Source organism: Mauremys reevesii, linkage group 27 (assembly GCF_016161935.1).
Source record: "Mauremys reevesii isolate NIE-2019 linkage group 27, ASM1616193v1, whole genome shotgun sequence".
Taxonomy (NCBI): Eukaryota; Metazoa; Chordata; order Testudines; family Geoemydidae; genus Mauremys; species Mauremys reevesii.
Window position 1 is genome coordinate 958140 of NC_052649.1, and position 21626 is coordinate 979765.

Below are 21626 nucleotides of genomic sequence, written 5' to 3' on the forward strand. Positions count from 1 at the left end.
TTCAGAGTGGTAGCTGTGATAGTCTGTATCAGCAAAAAGAACGAGAAGTACTTGTGGCACCTTAGAGACTAACGAATTTATTTGGGCATAAGCTTTCGTGGGCTAAAACCCAGATGAAAGCTTATGCTCAAATAAATGTGTTAGTCTCTAAGGTGCCACAAGTACTCCTCATTCTTTTTTAAATAAATTCAGTATTTCTTCCAGCATTTTCCCTTGTCTTCAGGTGCATTTTTGTGTCTCTCTATGGGTATGTATGTATATACATATACATAGAATAAGTTCATATAAATGGGAAGCAATGACACTGAACACCTTGCACAAAACGCCATAAGAAGGTAATTCAGCTTTAATTCTCCTTTTAACCAAAACTAAACATTTAGTTAGAGAGCTAAAACTGAATTTCTGAGATATCTTTCACTAATCCATTAGATTGTCCTTTTATCACTGCCTTTCTTTTAATCTGAAGAAAACTTTCCTAATTAAACACTAGCTCAGTCATAAACTGCATGACAGAGAAATAATGACATAAATAGAAAATGCAATGGAATTAGTGAGCTGCACAGATATTAAGTACCTCATGCTAAGCCACAATAAATGCTACTAATAGGACAGAGAGAAAATGTGATAGTTCTAAAAGAATAGATAATTTCTTATGTTTTTGTTCAAATTTTATTTTATATTAGATTGTAATTGTGGAATTAAGCACTAACAAATAAAATTGATCATAATATTCAGTCCATAAAAATAAAGGATGAACCCTCAGTAGCTCTTCAATTTCTAAATATTTTCTATGCCTGATTGGAATGTGTTGATAGCAGAGCAGTGAAAGTGAATGGGTAGCTGTCGCAGACCATACCATACCATTCATTCCATCCTTGTCTTTGTGATTCAGTGAGCAGATCTTCAGAAATAGCTAACATGCTTAAAGAACAGAGATTCCCCAGTCTATGCCTTAGAAAAATACTATAAATTTGGGCCGACAGGTTCTAATCCTCAGATGGGTTTTTGTTTGCAATACCGTGGATCTTTATGTTCTTAAAGAGTTCTAGCAATTACACTGCCTTATTTTTGCAAGTTCTAAAATATTTTTCCTACTGTTTGTTTTATAGTATTTTATTAAATGTATATACATAAACTCTAACCAAATTTTTAAGATTAAGAATACAGATAATTTCTAATTCACACCCAGCTAACACATTAGGTGATAAAGTTACTTTTTCCTCCTTCAACATAGAGACGCATATTTAGTTTGGGGTGGGAACTGTGTGCACCTCCTGCTAATCAACCCTATAGATACCATTGATAGCAGTCAGTGCATCACTTTTCTCCTTGAAATTCTTGCTAGTGGAAAGGTATCTCTGTATGGATCGTGCCAATGGGAGAGAGACCAAAGGATTACCGGTAAATTGTTAGGAGACAGTTCTGGAATGAAGACACTAACATTTGTCCTCTTTGGAAAGTATTCTCCATGCTCACAAATATATTTAGACTAAAGTAAACATTAAAGGTCCCTTCTAAGCTAATCTACAATGACACATTTATAATGGTTATAAACATTGGGCATCACTTGCCCTAGTGACCAATTAAAGTTCTGTACTGACAGTGTCCTTGAGGATATAAAGAAGAATCAGAGTATTAAAACTGAGAATCAGAAAGACAGGCTTTTTGCCCCACTGAAAAGCAAAATCCATTGCATAAATTATTATTATAAATTAATCGTGCCAATTAAACTTTTTGAATATATATGTTACTAAGCAGTTTGCATTGTGTTATTAGTTCCTATCATTGGATGAATCTTCTAGTCCTTACTCATGCAAAATTCCCATCAAAGTCACATGGGAGTTCTATTTGCAGCTGTGCAAGAATTTCCAGTTTTGGTCCGTTGACTTCAATAGGACACTCAGTGGGAGTTAAGTCTTAGTAAGGACTGAAGGATTGGGTATGTAGTACTTACAATATGTGTTTTGGGGTAATTTTTTAACCTATCTTAATATAACTTCCTACATTTGGAGTATAATTCTGCTGCAATAGAAGTCAATAGGACGTTTGCAATTGTCTAACTTTCTGGGAATGGTGTTGGACCTTAAAGTGTACACACAAACAGGGCTCACGATAGAAATTCAGAAGGAGTAGCAAATGAAAATGCCTTTTGGCCTTACTAACCCCAATTATGGCTCTTTTGACTCTATAATATTTATTGTAATTGATGCATTTCTCTGAATAAGATCTGTATTTGCAATTCCAAAAAGAGACCCGTATTAATTATTGACCTCTTGACTTACAGTCTGCCACATTGCTGTAATTGGTTACTGCAAACATCTGTTTTTCAGGCCAAAATTTACACAACTATAAGGAATGTACTAGTATGGATGAAAAATTACTGCCTGCTCAAAAAATTGTGAGGGCTGTGTAAATAGGAAAAGCTCTTTTAATGTTTATAGTTTTGCAGAGTTAATGCTTATGGAGAAACAGCCCATTTCATACAGAAAGGCAAAAAGTTATATGTAAAGGATACTTGTGAACAGTTAAGGGAGAATAATGGCAAATGCGCAATGCATTTTTATTGTTTTATTTTGTCAACTTTATGCTGTACACTGAATCCTTATCGTATTGCTTTTACCATAAGAAAGTTCACCACACTTGTGACAGACAGCATGTGCAGCACATATTCAAACTCTGTTGTGCAGGAAGTCTTTACTAGGAAGGAACCTAAATCACTTTTCCAAATTCAGACAGATTATTTTAATAAGAGGAAAAGGTTAAACAAATCCCTGAATCTGTGTTCTGTTTGTTGGTATTTTGGTTTTATTTTTCAGCAGAGAATGAGTGCCTAAATGAGATCTGATAAGAATAACCTTGTGCACCAATGACATAGGAGAGTTTAACATTTTTAAGCAAAACCCCTATTTTAGTATGATCAGATTGATATGAAATTTTTTATTTTATTTTACATTTTAGGGCCCTCAGAAACCAAAGAAGTGATCATTCTGTTCCTTTAACTGCAGTTATTGCTAGAGATTGTATTAACTTTAAAAGAAATGGTTGGGTTTTGAGTCACGTTATTTGAGAACTGTTTGTTTAATGATAGTGGGAATTCTAAAGACTCATATCATGTTTTTAGGTGGGGAAAACCACTGTGTGAAATTCAAATATGTTACCTGAATTTTGGGTCAGGAAGGAATTGATCATGTTGATAATTGATCATCTAGAGGTTCCTCTGATCCTGGAAAGAGGATGCATGAGCCTATTGAACTAATTCTTCACTTAATTGTGCCTGTTTTCATTGGTATGTTGATTGATTGCAGGCAGCAGAAATTAGTATAGAGGATGTCAGGAGATGTGGTTAATCTTGTCAACCAGCTGCAATCTGAGGGAATATGGTCAGATGGATTAATGCAAATAAACCCCAAACTGAAACAGTAGCTCAGTTTAGTGTACACTCATTGTGGGTCCATCAAAGTCATTCAGTGTATATGGGAACTGATCTGTTGGATGGTAGTACAAGGCCAGAGGGGATCTAATTTCTAAAAAAGCAAAGTGACAACCTCTATTAAATTGTTATTTAGAGACCATAGAAAACTTTGATAGATGAATGTCTGATAAAACAATATCTTAAAACAGCTATTTTTTAAAATCATGTGACATTAGACAATACATACTTTAGCTTATCTTCAATATAGGGATATCTTTTCTTTCTCTCTCACCGTTGCGCCTGATACCTGGTTATACAAGCGCTGTTTCTTCTCCAGACTCAGCAGAGACAATTTTGTTCTTCACTATAGTTTCGACCAGTTTGTTCAGTACTGAAGTCAGGCTTACTGGCCTGTAATTGCCAGGGTCACCTCTGGAGCCCTTTTTAAAAATTGGCGTCACATTAGCTATCCTCCAGTCATTTGGTACAGAAACTGATTTAGATGATAGGTTACAGAGGACAATTAGTAGTCCTGCAATTTCACATTTGAGTTCCTTCAGAACTCTTGGGTGAATACCCTCTGGTCCTGGTGACTTAGTACTGTTTAGTTTATCAATTTGTTCCAAAACCTCCTTTAATGACACCTCAATCTGGGACAGTTCCTCAGATTTGTCATCTAAAAAAATGGCTCAGGTTTGGGAATGTTCCTCACATCCTCAACTGTGAAGACGGATGCAAAGAATTCATTTAGTTTCTTCGCAATAGCCTTATTGTCCTTGAGTGCTCCTTTAGCATCTTGATTGTCCAGTGGCCCCACTGGTTGTTTAGCAGAATTCCTGCTTCTAATGTACTTCAAAAAAAATTGCTATTACTTTTTTAATCTTTGGCTAGCTGTTCTTCAAATTCTTTTTTGGCCTTCCTAATTATATTTTTAAAGTTCATTTGCCAGAGTTTAGCAGCTCAGCCACATGGACAGAGCAATCCATGGTTTAATAAAAATCCATTTGTTCTGCTTAAACTGCATTGAGCTTCACTATTTGTGAAGTGGATTGCAGTGTTATCCCTGTGAATTTCTGTTGCCTAAAAGTTAGGTGCTGCAAAATTGAGCATCGCAGCACCCATGTCTCCTTGCGAGTCTGGGCCTTTATGCCTGGTTTTGGTTTCATTGTGGTCCCCAGCCTCCCACAAGTCAAGTGAGTCTGGTATTGAATATTCAGCATGAAAAAGGATCTCACGGCTGATCCAAACCAGCTCCTATTGAAGTCAGTAGGAGTTTTGCCATTGCCTTTAGTGTGAGCCACCTTGAATTAAGGAGTTCGGAGAGAAGTATCAGATTCTACATTGCCAGTAGCTTCCATTGGTATAACAAATACAAATTAATCACCATCACTTATATATATGTGGCCTAGGTACCATATTGGTAGGGAGATCATAAATGACAAACAAATATTTTCATTCTTCTGTTCAGATCCTCATTGTCCTTCTCTTTTCCAATTTTTCTTTGAAAAGTGTCCCTGATTTTGCCATCTTAAAGAATTGTTTCCCATTGTATTGTATTTGCAGTTTTGTCTGATACAGGCTGCCCTGTCACTGTTTAGTCCATATGTTTTTAAACATAAATATTGATTCATTTAATAGGTATGTTGCTGGTCTTAGTAAAGAAGAATTAAAAACAAGAAAGAGAATAAAGGGATGGTTTTACAGATGCTAATAATATGTATTCAGTTCAATAATGCAAAGTATATGACACTTATAAGATTGGCAAAAAAAACCAGAACCATTAGCCAAGAAACATCCCTGCCTCCTCAGAAATGTACCTTAATAAATCTGCCTCCCCAAGCTACTTTTTTTTTATGTTAACGAGTGCTGTGCCATGATCAGATCATTCTAAAGATGGAGGGCCACAAAATGAATTTGAACAGATCTGCTTTGATAGCTAAACTTGGACTTACACATCCTCTGATGTCAATAAAGATGAGCCTTGGTGCAATTGTTTAGTGTATTTAACTAATTTAACAAACAAATCATATGGTTTCAAATTAAAACACAAGAGCAGAAATCTTTCTTTGTATAATTGCAGTAGAGCAACCCGTTGTTATGGAAATCATTTCAAAGTGTGAGGCACCATCTATTGAAACATCAGAGAGCTAGAAATGCTAAGACATATTAAACATATTATTTCACTGAATACCTTTTGTAAGCTGATGGCTGCTCCCATTGAAGTTATTGGCAAAAACTTCCATTCATTTCTGGGGAAGCAAGAGCTGGCCATAAGAGATCCACTCCAAAAATTAGATTACAGCTTATTGAACAGTGGTTAGTAATAAACTAAGTATGGAAGAGGAACATTGTGGGTAAAAGATTCTTTGAGTAGCCAAACAAAATCCTTGAAGCAACAAGTTGTTAAAAATGTTTTGATTTCCAAGTTAGTACTAAAGGAAATGAGAGTTTTAGGTCTTCAAATCCAATTATTCTCTTTCATGTAGATCGTCCAATTTGGATACACATGTACTAGGAAAATGTTAAGCTTGGCAAAGCTATTGTCTGGACTGTTAAAGCGTTTAGAGACAAGTTGTTTCAAGAGGGCACTAAGTTTGTATTTCCTTTTCATCACACTGAAAATGTTATATGAAGCCCCTTTCCTCGTAGTGCTTAATTTAAACACTGGATTTTCACAAACTAAAGGTGCGTAATATAACTCTTGTTTTATTCAGCTCCTTAATAGTAATCACAGAATTGTGAATCTGAAACTACTTCATTGCTGGCTGTTTGTACAAAAGGTGTTTTATCTGTATTGATACCAGAAACAGTCCTAGAATTATTTCTGCTTTCCTGCTATTCCTGATAGAGTTAATGGGATGATCCCAGAGATTCTGAACCAAAACCTAAAACATGTCTTATAAGGCCCTGTGCATTTATAAGAAAGTGGGATATTTCACCTTTGTAATGTCGGAATTAAATCACTGTATCGCTTTGATTCCTGACCAAAGGCGTCAAAAGCTGGCAGTAACTAGCATGTGGCACAAATGATTGTGATAGGCAGCAAGTAATACTATCAATAGACATGAATTAAAAACCACATTCAGTGTTTGATGGAGTAGTTATGCAGAGTACATCTTTCAAATAAACAAATTATATTGTTTTAATAGAGCTTAAGTAATGATAAGGTTCGCTGAAAAACCCCAGCAGAAGTCTAGGGATTACTGTTTTCATGTTGTCCTCAACACATGGTTCTTTGGTAGATTTTTTTTTTTAACAGTATTTTTGTGGTTTGGTTCAGCTGGTCAAACAACAAAACCGCATGGAGTTCATTTAAGGCTATTGACATACTTCTGCTGTGACGTTATACATAGCAATATTGTGGATGAGTCTCAACAGTTAATATACATAAAAACTAACAATACAGACAAAACAAACAAAACCAGTAATAGCTACTACTGCTCGTTTATAGGTTTTTGCTTAGGACTGGTTACTTACTCATTTTAGTAGGTGTCACAGGCTGTAATTGATAACAGGTTTTAAAGCGAAATTTTCGACAACTGTCATATAAACACTGGCTGCACTGTATCCACTATAATAACTGGCTCTTCAAAGAATTAATTTTGTGTTTGATTGCTCACATTTGCAGCTGTGTTAGGATTGTTCTCTGGTTTGTTAGCGCTACAGTGGTAGGAATTTACAATAGCAAATGCTTCCTTCTCTTTGTGACCAAATTGTTCTTTTGTTGTGTTCTGCTTTCCTTACTGGGTTTAATCTGGAATATTTGTGTGCTTTCTGAAGCAATTATGAATATGTACTTCAGGTTTTTATTGATGCTTTTTAAGCAGAAGTGCTCAGTTCAGATTTCATTGAAGATTTGATGATCTCTCTAAGTATTTGAAATCTTTTATTTTTACCATTTGTACACATTTTATTTCTTAATCTAAAATCATAGACAGACATCAAAGAATTGCTTTATGATTATCTGATATAGAACCTTTCAGCAATTTTATGTGGTCACTGACATAAAAAGTGTTACATTTAATCCATGCAATATTAACAATAGACTAAACCAGTGACGCCGCTTGTTTAGGGAAATCCCCTGTCGGGCCAGGCCAGTTTGTTTACCTGCTGCGTCCGCAGGTCCGGCCGATCGTGGCTACACTGGCCGAGGTTCGCTGCTCCAGGCCAATGGGAGCTGCTGGAAGTGGCGGCCAGTACGTCCCTCAGCCCACACCGTTCCAGCAGCTCCCATTGGTATGCAGCAGCGAACTGCGGCCAGTGGGAGCCACGATCGGCCGGACCTGTGGACGCAGCAGGTAAACAAACCAGCCCTGCCCGCCAGGGGCTTTCCCTACCCAAGAGGCGTCCCAAGTTTGGGAAACACTGGACTAAACAATAGATATTATTTTAATTGGTGATATTGCATTTTTCTTTTGTCCAACATATTACAATACACCCCAATAACAGATCTCAAATCATAAATATAATATGGATGGAAAAGAAAAGAAATCAGTGTCATAAGGGTATAAAATTAGTTAAGAAAGGAAAGCAGTAGAGCAAAAGAGGAAGACATATAGATTGAACACTGTGACTGTTTTAGAGAAAAGAATCCCTTATAATGTTCCTGAGAGCTGAATTAATTTAGCAAGGCTTGTCTAGACTAGGACATATCTTTCAGAAGTGACTTTTCAAACTTGGTTAAGTCATTGAAAGTTATTAAAGAAATCTCTTTACAGTTGGCTACTTCATTTTGGGCAGTGGTTTTTAAAACATCTATCAGTGTCTTTACAGCTGTAGCTATATCTGCATAAAGGGCACTAACTTTTCCAATAAAGGGTGCAAACACATCTCTGTTAAGTTGTAGATGAAGCAACATACCTGTGACCAAAGCCTCAACTTAACAGATTTAGAAACTAAACTATGAATAACATAGAGGCACTTAGGCCATGGCACAGTAACTAGTGTTCAGAACAGGCACACCTCTACCCCGATATAACGCTGTCCTTGGGAGCCAAAAAATCTTACCACGTTATAGGTGAAACTGCGTTATATCGAACTTGCTTTGATCCGCCAGAGTGTGCACACACACACACCCAGTGCTGCTTTACTGCATTATATCCAAATTCATGTTATATCGGGTTGCGTTATATCGGGGTAGAGGTGTACTTGATCAAACTCTTCTGTCCCGGTTCAAGCTATGTTGTCTGAATGTCAGAGAGAATTCTACCGTAATCCCTCTGGGGAGCCCTTGCTCAAGTTTGGTCTGTTAAGGTATTTTATATTTTTGTATTGAAAGAGAACAGTTCAGTTAGTCTCCCATCTGAGACAACCTTTCGTCCTCCCAGGTCCCCTCCTTTTCCTTTTTCTTTTCCTCTGTTCACTGTAAAGAAGAATGAGTTCTGCACACTGAGGGATAGGCAGGGATGAGCAGTTACATGTGGTTTTACAATCAAGAAAGTTATAAGATGTTTAGCTGAAGAAATTGAATTTAAAATGGCTGCAGGACTTTCATATTTATCTGGCTGACTATGGCTGCCCTGTTCATACATGGTACAGTCACTCTGTCTCAAAATTATAGTTGATGTGGACATTATACAATAGTTATGACTAATGTTTTCTTCCCTACAAAAAGTGAATCACAGAGAACAGGTGGCTCTGTGGAACTGGGAATGGGGTACAAAGCCTTTTGTTTCTTGTCACAGAATCAAATCCACTCCAGGGATAGCTCAGTGGTTTGAGCATTGGCTTGCTTAACCCAGGGTTGTGAGTTCAAGCCTTGCGGAGGCCATTTAGGGATGTGGGGCAAAAATTTGTCTGGGGATTGGGCCTGCTTTGAGCAAGGGGTTAGACTAGATGACCTCCTAAGGTCCTTTCCAACCCTGGTATTTTATGATCTGACAGCACTTCATGTTCTCAGTCTATTTTCTGACTGAGATCCATATCAGTAAAATCAGCATAGAGACAGTATTACTCTTTGGCCTCCATTAGTAGTATCTCCAGGACAAAGTTGAGGTACAGTGATAGAGTGATCCTGAGTTGGGAAGGGGAGAAGCATGCAGTGCTACTGTACGCCTTTTTTTGCAGATGAATGGAGGACTTCAGGCTGCCTTGTTTTCAGTCCAGTACTGAAAACATTTCATTTCATTATAAGCAGGAGAGATGTAGTCATTATGATGATTCACTTTTACCCCTTTGTTGGCTTAACAAGATTTGATTTTTATTTATTCCATGGTATGCGAGCTCCTGCTGTTAGCAATATAGGGAGTTGTACTCAGTGAAACAAAGATATGACATGAAGAAAAGGATGTAATACAAACAGTTTTATATATTGTATGGAACATATTTTAAAATGTACTTCCCTGGGCCCTGATTCAAGAAAGCATCCCTGTTCATGACACCATGTAAGTACATGCTTCAATCCCATTGAAGTCAATGGGACATAATCCTGTGCATAAGTGTTGTTCAGAACAGGAATGGATTCATACATGTACTTAAATATTTTTAAATGCATGTCATGGTCATCACACACTTTTCATGTGCATCTGTTTTTGTGGAATTTATCTAAGACTGAACTCTAAATAAATATATTAATAAAAGAAAAAGAGACCTCCTGAGATATAGAAAGCAGCTGTAAGGAGGGTAAGGGACACACAATGAATGATGGAGAAGAATGCATTTGATTTGTGTATTTTACTTCTGCTCCCCACAAATGTGCAAGAATTAAATCAATGATTCCATCTTGTGGTCCTTATGACACAAAGTAACCACGTAAGCCTCAATCTTATGATTTATGATGCTACCTGAATTCCTTGATGAATGTGCAGTTGGGGTACATCATTTCGTTTCAAATGAGGTTACTATATGTGCTGTACTGCAATAACTCCTTTTGATTTAGTGTCATGTAAATGTAGCTTTATATAACTCCTGGCTCTAAAATTGGTTAGCCAGAAACTATTATGAAGAGAAAGACAAGCTATTACCTCTTTTTAAGCTGTATTAAAATCCTTCCAGTGTTTACTTAAACCGTGTCAAAATGAAGCTTGTATTCTTTATTTCATGTAAGGGTGTGTTGTATGCCCTACAAAATCTTAATAAATAGGAAGAATAATGTTACTGGACTCTCCTCAGTAGGATGAAACCTAAATTTCAGTACATGCCTTTGTGAAAGTACAATTACAGCTGCAATATTAGTAAAATGATCTGTGTGGGATGATTATCTGGGTTGGTTCTAAATGTTACAACAGTATTCTCCTTATAGTTACCTGTTTTCATCAAAATCTCCTCTTCTATCACCATCATATCAGAATTCTGGGAACATTTTTTGTGTTACTGGCTGTTTTCTCAAACTCTCAGCTAACTGGTGCAATTTTTATCATTTCCATACTAATAACTTGGAATTTTTAACTTATCATATTGCATGGTGCGGGCTGTGTTGCACAGGATACCCTAGGAGCCCAGAGTGACTGTAGTACACATACTCAGTATCACCTAATGTGTGGTTGTATTCAGAAAAGTGACAGTATAGAAATGGCACCTTCTTAGTCATCAGCTCAACTCCTCTGGAACACATTCTGTTCTCAGTTACACCAGTGTAAATTCTGAGTAATTGTACTCAAGTTATTGGAGTTGCTCAGCATTTATAGCAATGTAACAGAGAGCAGAATTTGGTCTCCTGCATGAATTCTGTCTCATAGTTCTCTTTGCTTTTGTGATTGATGTAAATGTTTCCCCTTTTTATTTCTGTTAGTACTGTAGAAACAATGCAGTTAGAGAAAGTGAGCTGGATTGTATTCCTTCTTTTGCATCAGCAGAACCATTAACTAATTTCCAATCATGCAGCAAGTCAGTTAACCCTGCAGTTACATGTGTTAGCAACAATGGGATTCATAGCTACCATTAAGGGTATTATCTGACCTGTAGAGCCTTTATTACAGGTGATACATAGTACGTGAGAAGGAAAGAACCCAGCTTGACTTTCAATTCCCATATTTAAAACTTGCAGGATTGGCAGGCATAAAATAATCTTTTTAATTGTAAATTGAGGATATTTGAGTTGCTGAGAGACATTAAACCCATGATATTATTTTTAAAGTAACTTTTCAGATTACACTCAGACTTTAGTGGATATGTGAGAGTTCCATTCAGTTGTAATTTTCATAACAGTTCCACTTTGAATATTATATAACTTTATCCAGTCTTTTCTGCATATATTAACTATTTTCCTAGATTTGTTTCTAGTGGCTGGCAAGATTTTTTGTTTAAAATCTCAGCACTGAAAGTGTTTTCATAAATTGCATTTCATTACACACAAACATCCTAAAGCCTAATGCCAATGCTCGCAGCTCAAATTTGTTGCTAAAATCACATTGCTGTAGAAGTCAGTGTTTCCTTACTATATCAGCTTGGACAACATCTGAGCCAAAAAAAATTTTTTTTTCTTTTTTCTTTTGCTTCTTTCTTTTAACTCTCTTGGGCCTCCTGGGCTTGCAAGGCTAAGCGAGGTGATCAATTTCCTTCTTAAGCTGTGTAGTCAGATAACTCATATTTAATACTGAATTTTCTAGAGCAGAAGATATTGAGTGCCACTGATATTTTGAAGCTGAAGTTTCTGTTCAAAGGAAGCATTTTAATTATCTAACCATTCTTGTTCAAAATACCTTAAAAGCAGGCTCTGTTTTGCTCTCTATGATCTTAGCCTTTCTGTAGTTGTTGAATCCAGGTTCATTTGTTCCTCATAAAAGATTAATTTTAGAGAGGGGAGGGGGAAAAAGCCAATGTTTAGACAACCAAGAACTGTGCTTCAGTGCTTGCCCGCTTTAAAGTAAGACTTTGCAGTTTGTTGTAGCTTTAGAACAAGCCCATCTCCTTTGTGAAGAATGCAGATCATTTTTTTTCTGGCACACACAAAAAAAGGGTAACTTAATATGAGTCTGACACAGTGTGTCATTTAGTTAAGTGCTTCCATCTGTTGCCTGCTGTTTCCCTTACTCTTGACCTCTCTTTCTTTCTTCCCCCTCCTTCTCCTTAGCCCCCCTGAGGAAGGCAAAGTTTGTTGAGAGCCCTCGAATCCCAGAGTCTGAGCTTGGCTCACCAACGCTCACTTCAGCACAGAAACTGGACGTTGATGCATACTGCCCTGGTAAGCATGCATGCAAAGCCTCTAGGACGGGCCTTCCAGCACAGCACAGTTTCATATGCATTGTGCCCCCTTGTTCTAAATGATTGGCTGGCCCTTCCCCCAACCTAGTTTTATGGACTTACCCACTTGGCTGGGTGGCAGTCTCTAACTGAGATCTGTACTTTATTTGTCACTTGCGGTTGTGTGTTCATGCGACACATTCCCCCCTAAAATATGAAGAAGCTACTATAGAGCTGATCAAACAGCCATACTCTCTTAAGGCTGATTTTGATTACTGACATATATTCAGAATTACTGGAATAAAACACATACTTCTGGTGTATTCCATCATTAAATCATTTCATACATAAGCATACCTTCTTGTATATTTGCTATTAAGCACATCACATTTATTTCAGAGGTAGCCATTAATTTATGTACCCTGAAGAATTTAGGAACTTTAAAAGTGTATGCATCTTGTTAGAGGCCTCTGTCATAATCTGGTTAAAAACATAGTTGGAACTGAAGTATTTTATTTCCCTGAGTTAACCTTATATTTTTCTGACTTTTTGATCAGTTCATTTGGTAAATATTTTCAAGCACTGACAGGCTGCATACAGATGTGTGAATTCCATTACATCTTTATATAGCTGTATCTTGCTGAGGACTCAGTATCATTTCCCAGATTCTTCTGAACTTGTACTAGTTGCTTGGCAACCTCATTAAGGTTGAGAAGATCGTTTATGGAGCTGTGTCAGAGATGTTACAGTTACAGTCGGCTGCAGATCAGGACTTAAAGGAGCAGGAAATGTTCATTTTCAGATCTTTGCTGAATTCTGTAATTTTCTCTTCTGGATGATCAGTTAGTGTATAAGCTACAGGATCACATGATCAATATATTCCTATGACAGAGTCAAATGGTAACAGTTGCTCCCAAATAGTATGTGACCACATGGAATCTTGCCTTTAGAATCATGTCCAGATAGAGAAGGTGCCAGTACTTGAGTCAGTGTCAAAGTACAATATCACTTTTGTCAGAGATGTGTTTAAAGAAAACGAATGATTTGATGAAAAGCCATATATTGCACAGATAATGAGAGAGAAGAGCTTTCTTTAATGAAATATGTTTGAAACAGAATAAAATTCTCATGGGAAAGTTGTTGATACTGGATCCCTATGCTCAGAGAATACTTTCTTTGAGACCATATTTACTGTGAAAAGTGATCATTCTTTCTAAATGGATCAGTCAGTATTACAAACAGAATTTTACTGATATAACGTTTGCCCCTTCTGTGTAACGAAATACCTTCTACTGTGATAATCACAACTGGAAAAAAATACTGTCATGGCTGTATTAATAAAGAACTGTAATTGAATTGCATAACTTGCTTAAAAGGAATTAAGAACTACTCTCTCTCTCAAATTTAATATGACACAACTTTTGGAGGATGCAGATACTCACAGAGGCCTAGCAGGCGACAGTCCAGAAACACTGCTTTGACAGTGGAGTCTTGAATGTTGCCCTTTGTTCTGCTTCTATAGCTCCTTGATAGTGTGGATGAACGTGTTAAAAATGTGTGAAGATTCCCAGCACCTCAACAAGTAAAGTGTACTTAACAAAGAAAGAAAAAAGCCATGCCTTTGTGGGTGTCAATGAGAAGCACTGGATTGGAGTAAAGCCAGAGCAAGTAGATTATGGGAGGCCCAGAGGACTTTTTTGTGTGTAGATCCACACGTCAAGATATCTGTCAGGGGGCGCCTGACCCCCTGCTGCCTGGTTGCACATTTGGCATCCAGCAGCTCTTTTAGTAGGAGTACTGCAGTTTATTGGATCCCAGAGAATGCAGAGTCTGAATGGCTATGCAGACTTGAAATATGTAGTTATTTATGTTTATTTGCAATCAATATGAGAAGTTCTGCTGAATAGGAATAGAACAATCTATTGAGGAAGGACTTCTGAAACTGAGGCAGCCATTTGCACAGAAAAGGGAGTTTGTATAGTGTGCGATTTGCTGTTTTCTTCCTCTTTCCCCCCTCATGCCTTGGAACCTTAAAATGAGGTATGTACATGCAAGCAGTACTTCGTGGGTAATTACTCTTTTCTTTTGTGGTAGAATTGGGTTATGCTTTAACTATCTGGATCCAGAGTGCCTGCTGTGAAAACAGTGGTAACCTGAAGGCTGGAGCTCTTGCTTTCTACTAATAAATTTTAAGAAATCCTTAGTCCTCTGTGAGTTTCTGCTTGATAGCATACAACCCTTGCTTACCCGGGGGTGTTGTAACTAGCCCACTCTATTAAATGTCTAATAAATACTGTTGAGAGCACTGGAAAGGCTTCTAAAGCATTTGACTGCAAACATTTTGATTCTGTTCTGTCCCATGCTCTAGTGAAATTGTGTGCTGGGAGTGTGGGAATTCAGAGTGGAAAACCTCACGTACAGACGGTTAGAAAATATCTGTATTAAAGTAGATATTAGTTTGCAGTTAGGAACATAAAATGCACAGAACTTGGCATTGCCATCTAGGTGTGCATATGTGATAACAGGGTGGGTTGGTGTGTTTTATTTTGTCTGTTACATTTATACAAAATAAAAAGAGCACCAATTCCTTCATTCTAGGTGCCCTTGATAGAACTTAAAATATCTAAAAGTCCTGTCACTATGACTTAACTTTGGTGATTCCATTCAGTGTGACTCCCAAACAGCAATTTACAGGCAAATTAAATATTGAAACACTTCTTCTTTTCTGCCATTAAATTCTCAAAATTCTCCACCTTCACAAATGCTGGGAGGAAAAGATGAGCTGTGGACACAGGCCCTGAAGATCGTAAAATTTAGACTACTTTAAATAGGGCTGAGAAACACCAGAAGTTGAAATGTCCTCACAGAGAACACCATGCCAGCAGCTCACCCTCTGTTATACTACAAGGGCTCCAGCTCAAACTTCGCAAGCGCAGAGTGGTTGTCCCACAGGTATGAAGGTCAATAGGCATGTAGAGATTTAGAAATTTTAAATTTCACCTGAACACCATTAAGCAACTAGAGCAGATCCTGGAATATGTATAAGAGACTCACTGCATGATACTCCCATATAAGAAACAGACACCTGAACCCTGCACCAGGTTCAGTTTCAGGTGGTTATAAGATGTTGCTGTACATCAAGCACATTATAGCAATGTAATCTTGAGCTGACAAAGGTATAGAAGACAGTCACAATATCTGCTGTTATAAGAAACAGTCACAGCTTCCTGATAGTGCATAAATGATAAAAAGTCATCCTGAATATGGTTGTAACCTGATCTTCTAACTAGGTTCCATATACACCTCTACCCAGATATAACGCTGTTCTCGGGAGCCAAAAAATCTTACCGCATTATAGGTGAAACCGCGTTATATCAAACTTGCTTTGATCCGCTGGAGTGCGCTGCTTTACCACATTATATCCAAATTTGTGTTATATCGGGTCGCATTATTTTGGGGTAGAGGTGTAGTTCAAACAAGAGATGGACACACACCTCAAGTTAAGGGACATAGGTGATCCTGGTTGACAAAGGCATGAGGATAACATCAGTTCTTGTGTGGACTGAGCTTCAACTAGCTAAACCTCATCCTGCCCTCATCTCAGGCAGACACTGGGTAGGGTTAGTGTTGGGTATTTTATTCCTCCTTATTAGCTCAGCCCTTCACAAAACCACAGGAGGATCCTTGGACCTGTAAGTCAGCGTTCTGGGCCCTTTAAGGCAAGCCTATGGCTCAGTTCAACTCTGACTTTGTTGAAGCAGCAAGACATTCTGGGGTTGCATTTCTGGGGAAGCTGAGCTTAAAGGCTGTAGCCAGGAGTACTGGGAAAGAAGGCAGTTAATCTCACTGTACTCATAAGAGAGAGAGATCAGGAAGGGGGCAGGACCTTCATTAATTCTGGAAAAGGCTTGGCTGGGGTAGAGAGTCCAGGAGAAAAACCTTGGGAAGGAGTTGATGGCTGGAGAAAGAGCTTTCTAAAACTCATAAGAGGAAGGGTAAGGAGCTCTAGAGAGGTGGAAGTCTACACAAAGACAGACAGGGCTGGGAGCTGGTCACAGAGAGACGTGCCCCTGATGTACAAGCATTAGAGGGGTTGGAGTGTACTCTGGGCAGCAGAAGTCCATAGGCAGTTTGAAGACTGATGTGAGTCTTGCCCAACATCATATGGGACTTTTCTATCATGGTGCATATACACAAGAACACCAAATTCAGGTAGCCATGGCAACCTTAATTTTGGCATGTCCTCACTTTTGAGATCTGAACTTTGCAATCTGAATGCAGTTTAAACACAGGTTTTTGTATTAATATGACTAAACAGACCAAACTTGGTGCATCATCTCGAGGATGGTTAGAACAGGGCCAGTGCAAGGAAGTTTTGCTCCCTAGGCGAAACTTCCACCTTGCGCCACCCCACCCTAAGCTAACCCTGCCCACTGCCCCCCTGTGGCAGCTAACCACGCCCACCCGCCCCTCCAACCCAAGGAGTCTCTCCCAGCTAACCTGCCCAGGGAGCCCCGCCCAGGGAGCCCGCACAGCTCTCCTCTGCTGAGCACGCTGTCACTGCTCTAATTCTCCTCCCCTCTCAGGCTTGTGGCGCCGATTGGAGGAGACTTAGAGCAGGTGCTCAGGCGAGGAGGTGGAGTGGAGGTGAACTGGGGCGGGGAGCAGTTCCTCTGTGCGCCCTCCACCCCTGCCTTTTCTGCAGGCAGACCCCCCCCCCCCCCCCCCGCCCCAGCTCACCTCCACTCCACCTCCTTGCCTGAGCAGGCTTTTAGGCGCCCTCAACCACTATGCTGCAAAACGTCTGTTAGTCTATAAGGTGCCACAGGATTCTTTGTTGCTCAACCACTAGGTGCCCTAGGCGGTCACCTAGTTTGCCTAAATGGTTGCACCAGCCCTGGCTTAGAATATATAGAGAAAATGATAGATCCTAGCCTGAGTTATATGGGTTGGTACAGAAAGGTACATTAAAGAGAGAGATCAGTCCCCATAAGGATACAAGCAGTTTTTATGCACAAAATATTTTCAAAGGAATTTGAAATAATTTCTTTAATATTTGACCTGTTTAAACCCTCTTCTAAAATGCCTGTGTTTTCTGAAGGACTTTATCAAATACTGTTAAAACATAGGTATCCCTGAAGGGGTAAAGTTAAAGAAAAGAAGAAAAAACACGAGGATAAAGATACATTTGAGTAGGGGTAGCAATAATTTGTAATGTGATCTGTGACAGGTAATCTAATTAGTAATATATTTAAAGGCCGTTTAAAACAGTAAATAGTGATGAGAAGTGAACATTACCTACTCTGCATGTAGAAATACTCATCTCCGTTTGTGGTGCCTAGAGATGGAATTTTGCTCAGTGCTAAAATGTTTATTTTTAAATGTCAGGCACGTTTCAGCACATTACTGGGAGGTGGTTTCCTGAATAACTGTTGTCCCATGGTTTGCCTTTTGTGCTTGTATCATGCAGTATTTCTTGTGATATGTTGTATTGTGGATCATTGTAGAATGTTACATTTTGGGGAGGAGCAAGAGGGGAGTAAGAGATTCCTGAGAGAAGGTAGATTTCTGTTAGTAGGGAAGGAATTGGGCTATTGTAGCAAAAATGTTCACTCTCTATTTAAATATTTTTATAATCTGAGCATTCTGTCCAATATGCTTACCAATATTCTGTCCAGTATGCTTACCTGCACAATGAAGAATATGAATTAAATTCTTTAAGAAGGAGCAAACGAAGTTGGCATAAGTGAGAGCAGAATTTGGTCCAGTTGTATAAAGTGTAATCACAATATTTTAAAATGATCCAATCAGAGATGACAATGAATAAGTTGTTCAGAATTTTTGGAAAGCAAATATTCCTCTGAGCTGTAGTGCCGGGTTTAATTTGGTAATTATGATAGTTACTAATTTCGAGCTTGCCCTTTTTTGTTTTGGAGTGCATTTTTTGAAGAAAGAAGATTCGACATTACCTTTTTGCCAGCACCTCCATGGGCAGGATACACTTAGTGCTATCTTGAAGGAGTGTAACAAGTCCTCCACCCTCCCTGGACTCTGTTTGTATGCTGCACTCACCATTTGATAGATGGCTTTATGTGCTAATCTCAGTCAAAGCAGCAGTGAACTAGAAAGTGTGTTGCCTCAGCATTCCTAAGCCATCCTGTGTTGCACTGGCAGGATCACTAAGGGACCCAGAGCACAGCCAGCATTTCTCCTCTTCCCCACCTTGCATGGCCACAGCATGGAAGAGCAAGTTTTTATCGTTAGGTCTCTGTTGTTCAACTGTGAATTATTTTGGTATTGACTTTGGCATTTGTGATTTAGTATCTAATGATAACCAATAGAATTTATTTATTTTGATTGTGTCTCCCTCATGCTGACATTGAGAAGTAGCTTTGTTTATATGATGGGTGGTGGACTGTTCACTTTGTTCCACCTGGTGTTTTACTCAAAGGACTTTAATCTCTAGATTACTTTTTGTTTTGAACTTTGCATCTAAAACATGCCCACATTTTTATTTATAAATGTTCAGGAAACCTATGAGATGTGTCTGAGATGGATAGTGCTTTCAAGTAATTGCCTTTTGTGTTAGATCAGTGTTTTCAGTTGCATTTTGCATGATTTATTACCTTGTCGTTGCATTTCAAAGGCTAACCATGTTATAGCATTATCTTTCAATCTGATTGAATTCTTCTTCAGAAATTTTGGGACACAAACCTTAAATGCTTGGTCAGTGGATGTTTTGCTTGCCTCACAGTAAGATCAAAGTCGTCTGTTCTATTAATAACTGAATTAGATATCCCAATGAGTATCTCTTCCATTTACAGTGAAAGGCAATTCACCACCGCAATTTTGTTTGTTTAACCTACTATTAGATACATTTTTCTTCTCTCTTTGATTTAAAAAAACATTAGGACTGAGATTTCTGCCTGCTCTACCTCTTAATTTTCAGTATATAAAGTCCATATAATTCTTCATATCTGGATCTTGGTTTAGGTTTTCAAAACAAACTCTGCACTTTTTCTTTAAAAATAAAATAAAATAAATGCAAGCAACGCAGCTCTCACAAGAAACCCAACAGTAACCAATATGTGCATTGTGTGATGAAAGAAAATAATTTTAGTGAAGAAATAGGTTTCTGTTCTGCCTTTGTGAAGTAGTGGTATAAACAGTGAGTGAAAAGAAAAATACTTTAAAGATTTCAAAAATATTGTGGATTTGTCCTGTGCTGTAATGATGGAATCTCTGCAAGTACCTGCAAGACAGCTGAAGAACTAAACTTATTCAAGAACAATAGAGAATGGGAAAAGACAAAACTTAGTGCTGCCAAAAGATTTGACTGTTTGACCTTTTGGTTGTCCCCATGTTACCTAACTTACTGACTTGGCGGGAATGTGAAATCAGAGTGATCTGCCCTAATTGCAAAAAGGAGTTATGGCAATGTAATGTGTTGTTTCACCTGGAAACCTTTGCCACTTTTGAGAATTCCGGACAATGCTGTTTTCTTTCATTGTATCTTGAGGTAATAATAGCTAGATCAAAAACTGTAGGTATTAATAACTGAAAAAAACAAACCCTAAAAGCTAGTGTAGCAAGCTGAAATAATTGACTGTGATAGGAGTACTGCCATATTTGATGAGTTTCAAAATTGTGTCTCAGTTTAGACCAGGGATCGGCAACCTTTCAGAAGTGGTGTGCTGAGTCCTCATTTATTCACTCGAATTTAAGGTTTCGCGTGCCAGTCATACATTTTAACGTTTTTAGAAGGTCTCTGTAAGTCTATAATGTATAACTTAACTATTGTTGTATGTAAAGTAAATAAGGTTTTTAAAATGTTTAAGAAGCTTCTTTTAAAATTTAAATTAAAATGCAGAGCCCTCTGGACCGGTGGCCAGGACCCAGGCAGGGTGAGTGCCACTGAAAATCAGCTCGCGTGCCGCAGGTTGCCTACCCCTGGTTTAGACTGATCCACAGACCAGCTGCCATTTTGTAAACTTAGCCTCTAACCTGATGCAACTTGAGCATAGAGAGGACTTAGAAAGCTGCATTTATGAGTGCATGAAGTGGATAAACAACTCAGACTATTCTATAGAGCCTTCTTATCTAAAGGGGAAAGGCTCTGGACAAGCATTTCTGGAAATAACATTGTATGTGCAGTTTATTGTTCATGTACTATCTTTAGCTCTAGAACTTTCATACCCTGCTGTTACACATTGTACTTATTAAATGGATTCTTAAACAGCTTCAAATAATTCTGGTGTTCTTCCAGCTTCAGCTTATGATCTAATAATAGCCAATGCTCTGTGTAACTTGGGACTTGGTGTCACCAGCATAACTCTAAAGAAGCTGTTTTCTTTATACATACAGATTAAGAACCATTTTAAATAACTAAAAAATTATCATGGCCTAGATGTTCTAAGAAGCCTAGATTGGAATGATATGTGTAAGCTCTTTTAGGAACATAATTTCTTGCAATGTTACATCCTTACCTGCCATTCTGGATAGATTCCAGACAACTCAGCAACAGTGTTCTGCTTCAACATGTAGGGATGTTTGTTCCCAGCACCTGTATTGGGAAGCAGTAGCCTTCTGAGACTGGTGTTTGGCTGACTGGATACTTCCTGTGGCTTTCTAACTTGCCACTAAACAAATATGTAGACAGATAAATTGTTACAGACCACAAAATCAGCGCAAGTGGTTTTTGAAGCTGTCCATGGTAGACCTGTCTTCTCGTAGGTCTCTTTGCCACAAGCAGCAATGGAAACTCTCCTTATTTTTGCTTCACATCAGAGACAAATAGGAACTCAGTAACAAATGTGATTTTGTTGGTGTGGAGCAGACATCTGTATCTCTTTTCACTCTTCTTTTCATTGGTGATAAGAAAGATCAGACAAGGCAAGACCGGAGTCATTCTGATCACTCCACCTTGGGCGAGGCAGTGCTGGTATACAGATCTCCAGGATCTTCTATTATTTGTAGATTTATTAAAAACAATAAAATGGGGTATCTAAATGCCCTTAGTGTAAATTATGAAAACAGAATTAAATCAGCTTCAGAACAACAACATTTCCCTGTCCCTCAACATCTGGTTTCTCCC

General features: G+C 38.3%; 1 protein-coding gene across 23 annotated transcripts in view; it reads left to right on the top strand.

The window, feature by feature from the left end:
* TANC2 (tetratricopeptide repeat, ankyrin repeat and coiled-coil containing 2) overlaps positions 1 to 21626 on the top strand; it is a 631662-nt gene that overhangs the window by 404715 nt on the left and 205321 nt on the right. For 20 of the 23 annotated variants that reach the window (XM_039516554.1, XM_039516557.1, XM_039516556.1 and 17 more), the window contains one exon: positions 12423 to 12533. The exons of the other annotated variants lie outside the window; for them this stretch is intronic. In XM_039516554.1, the coding sequence (XP_039372488.1) occupies positions 12423 to 12533 (111 nt within the window). The remainder of the gene's footprint in view (positions 1 to 12422; positions 12534 to 21626) is intronic. 23 annotated transcript variants of the gene reach the window in all.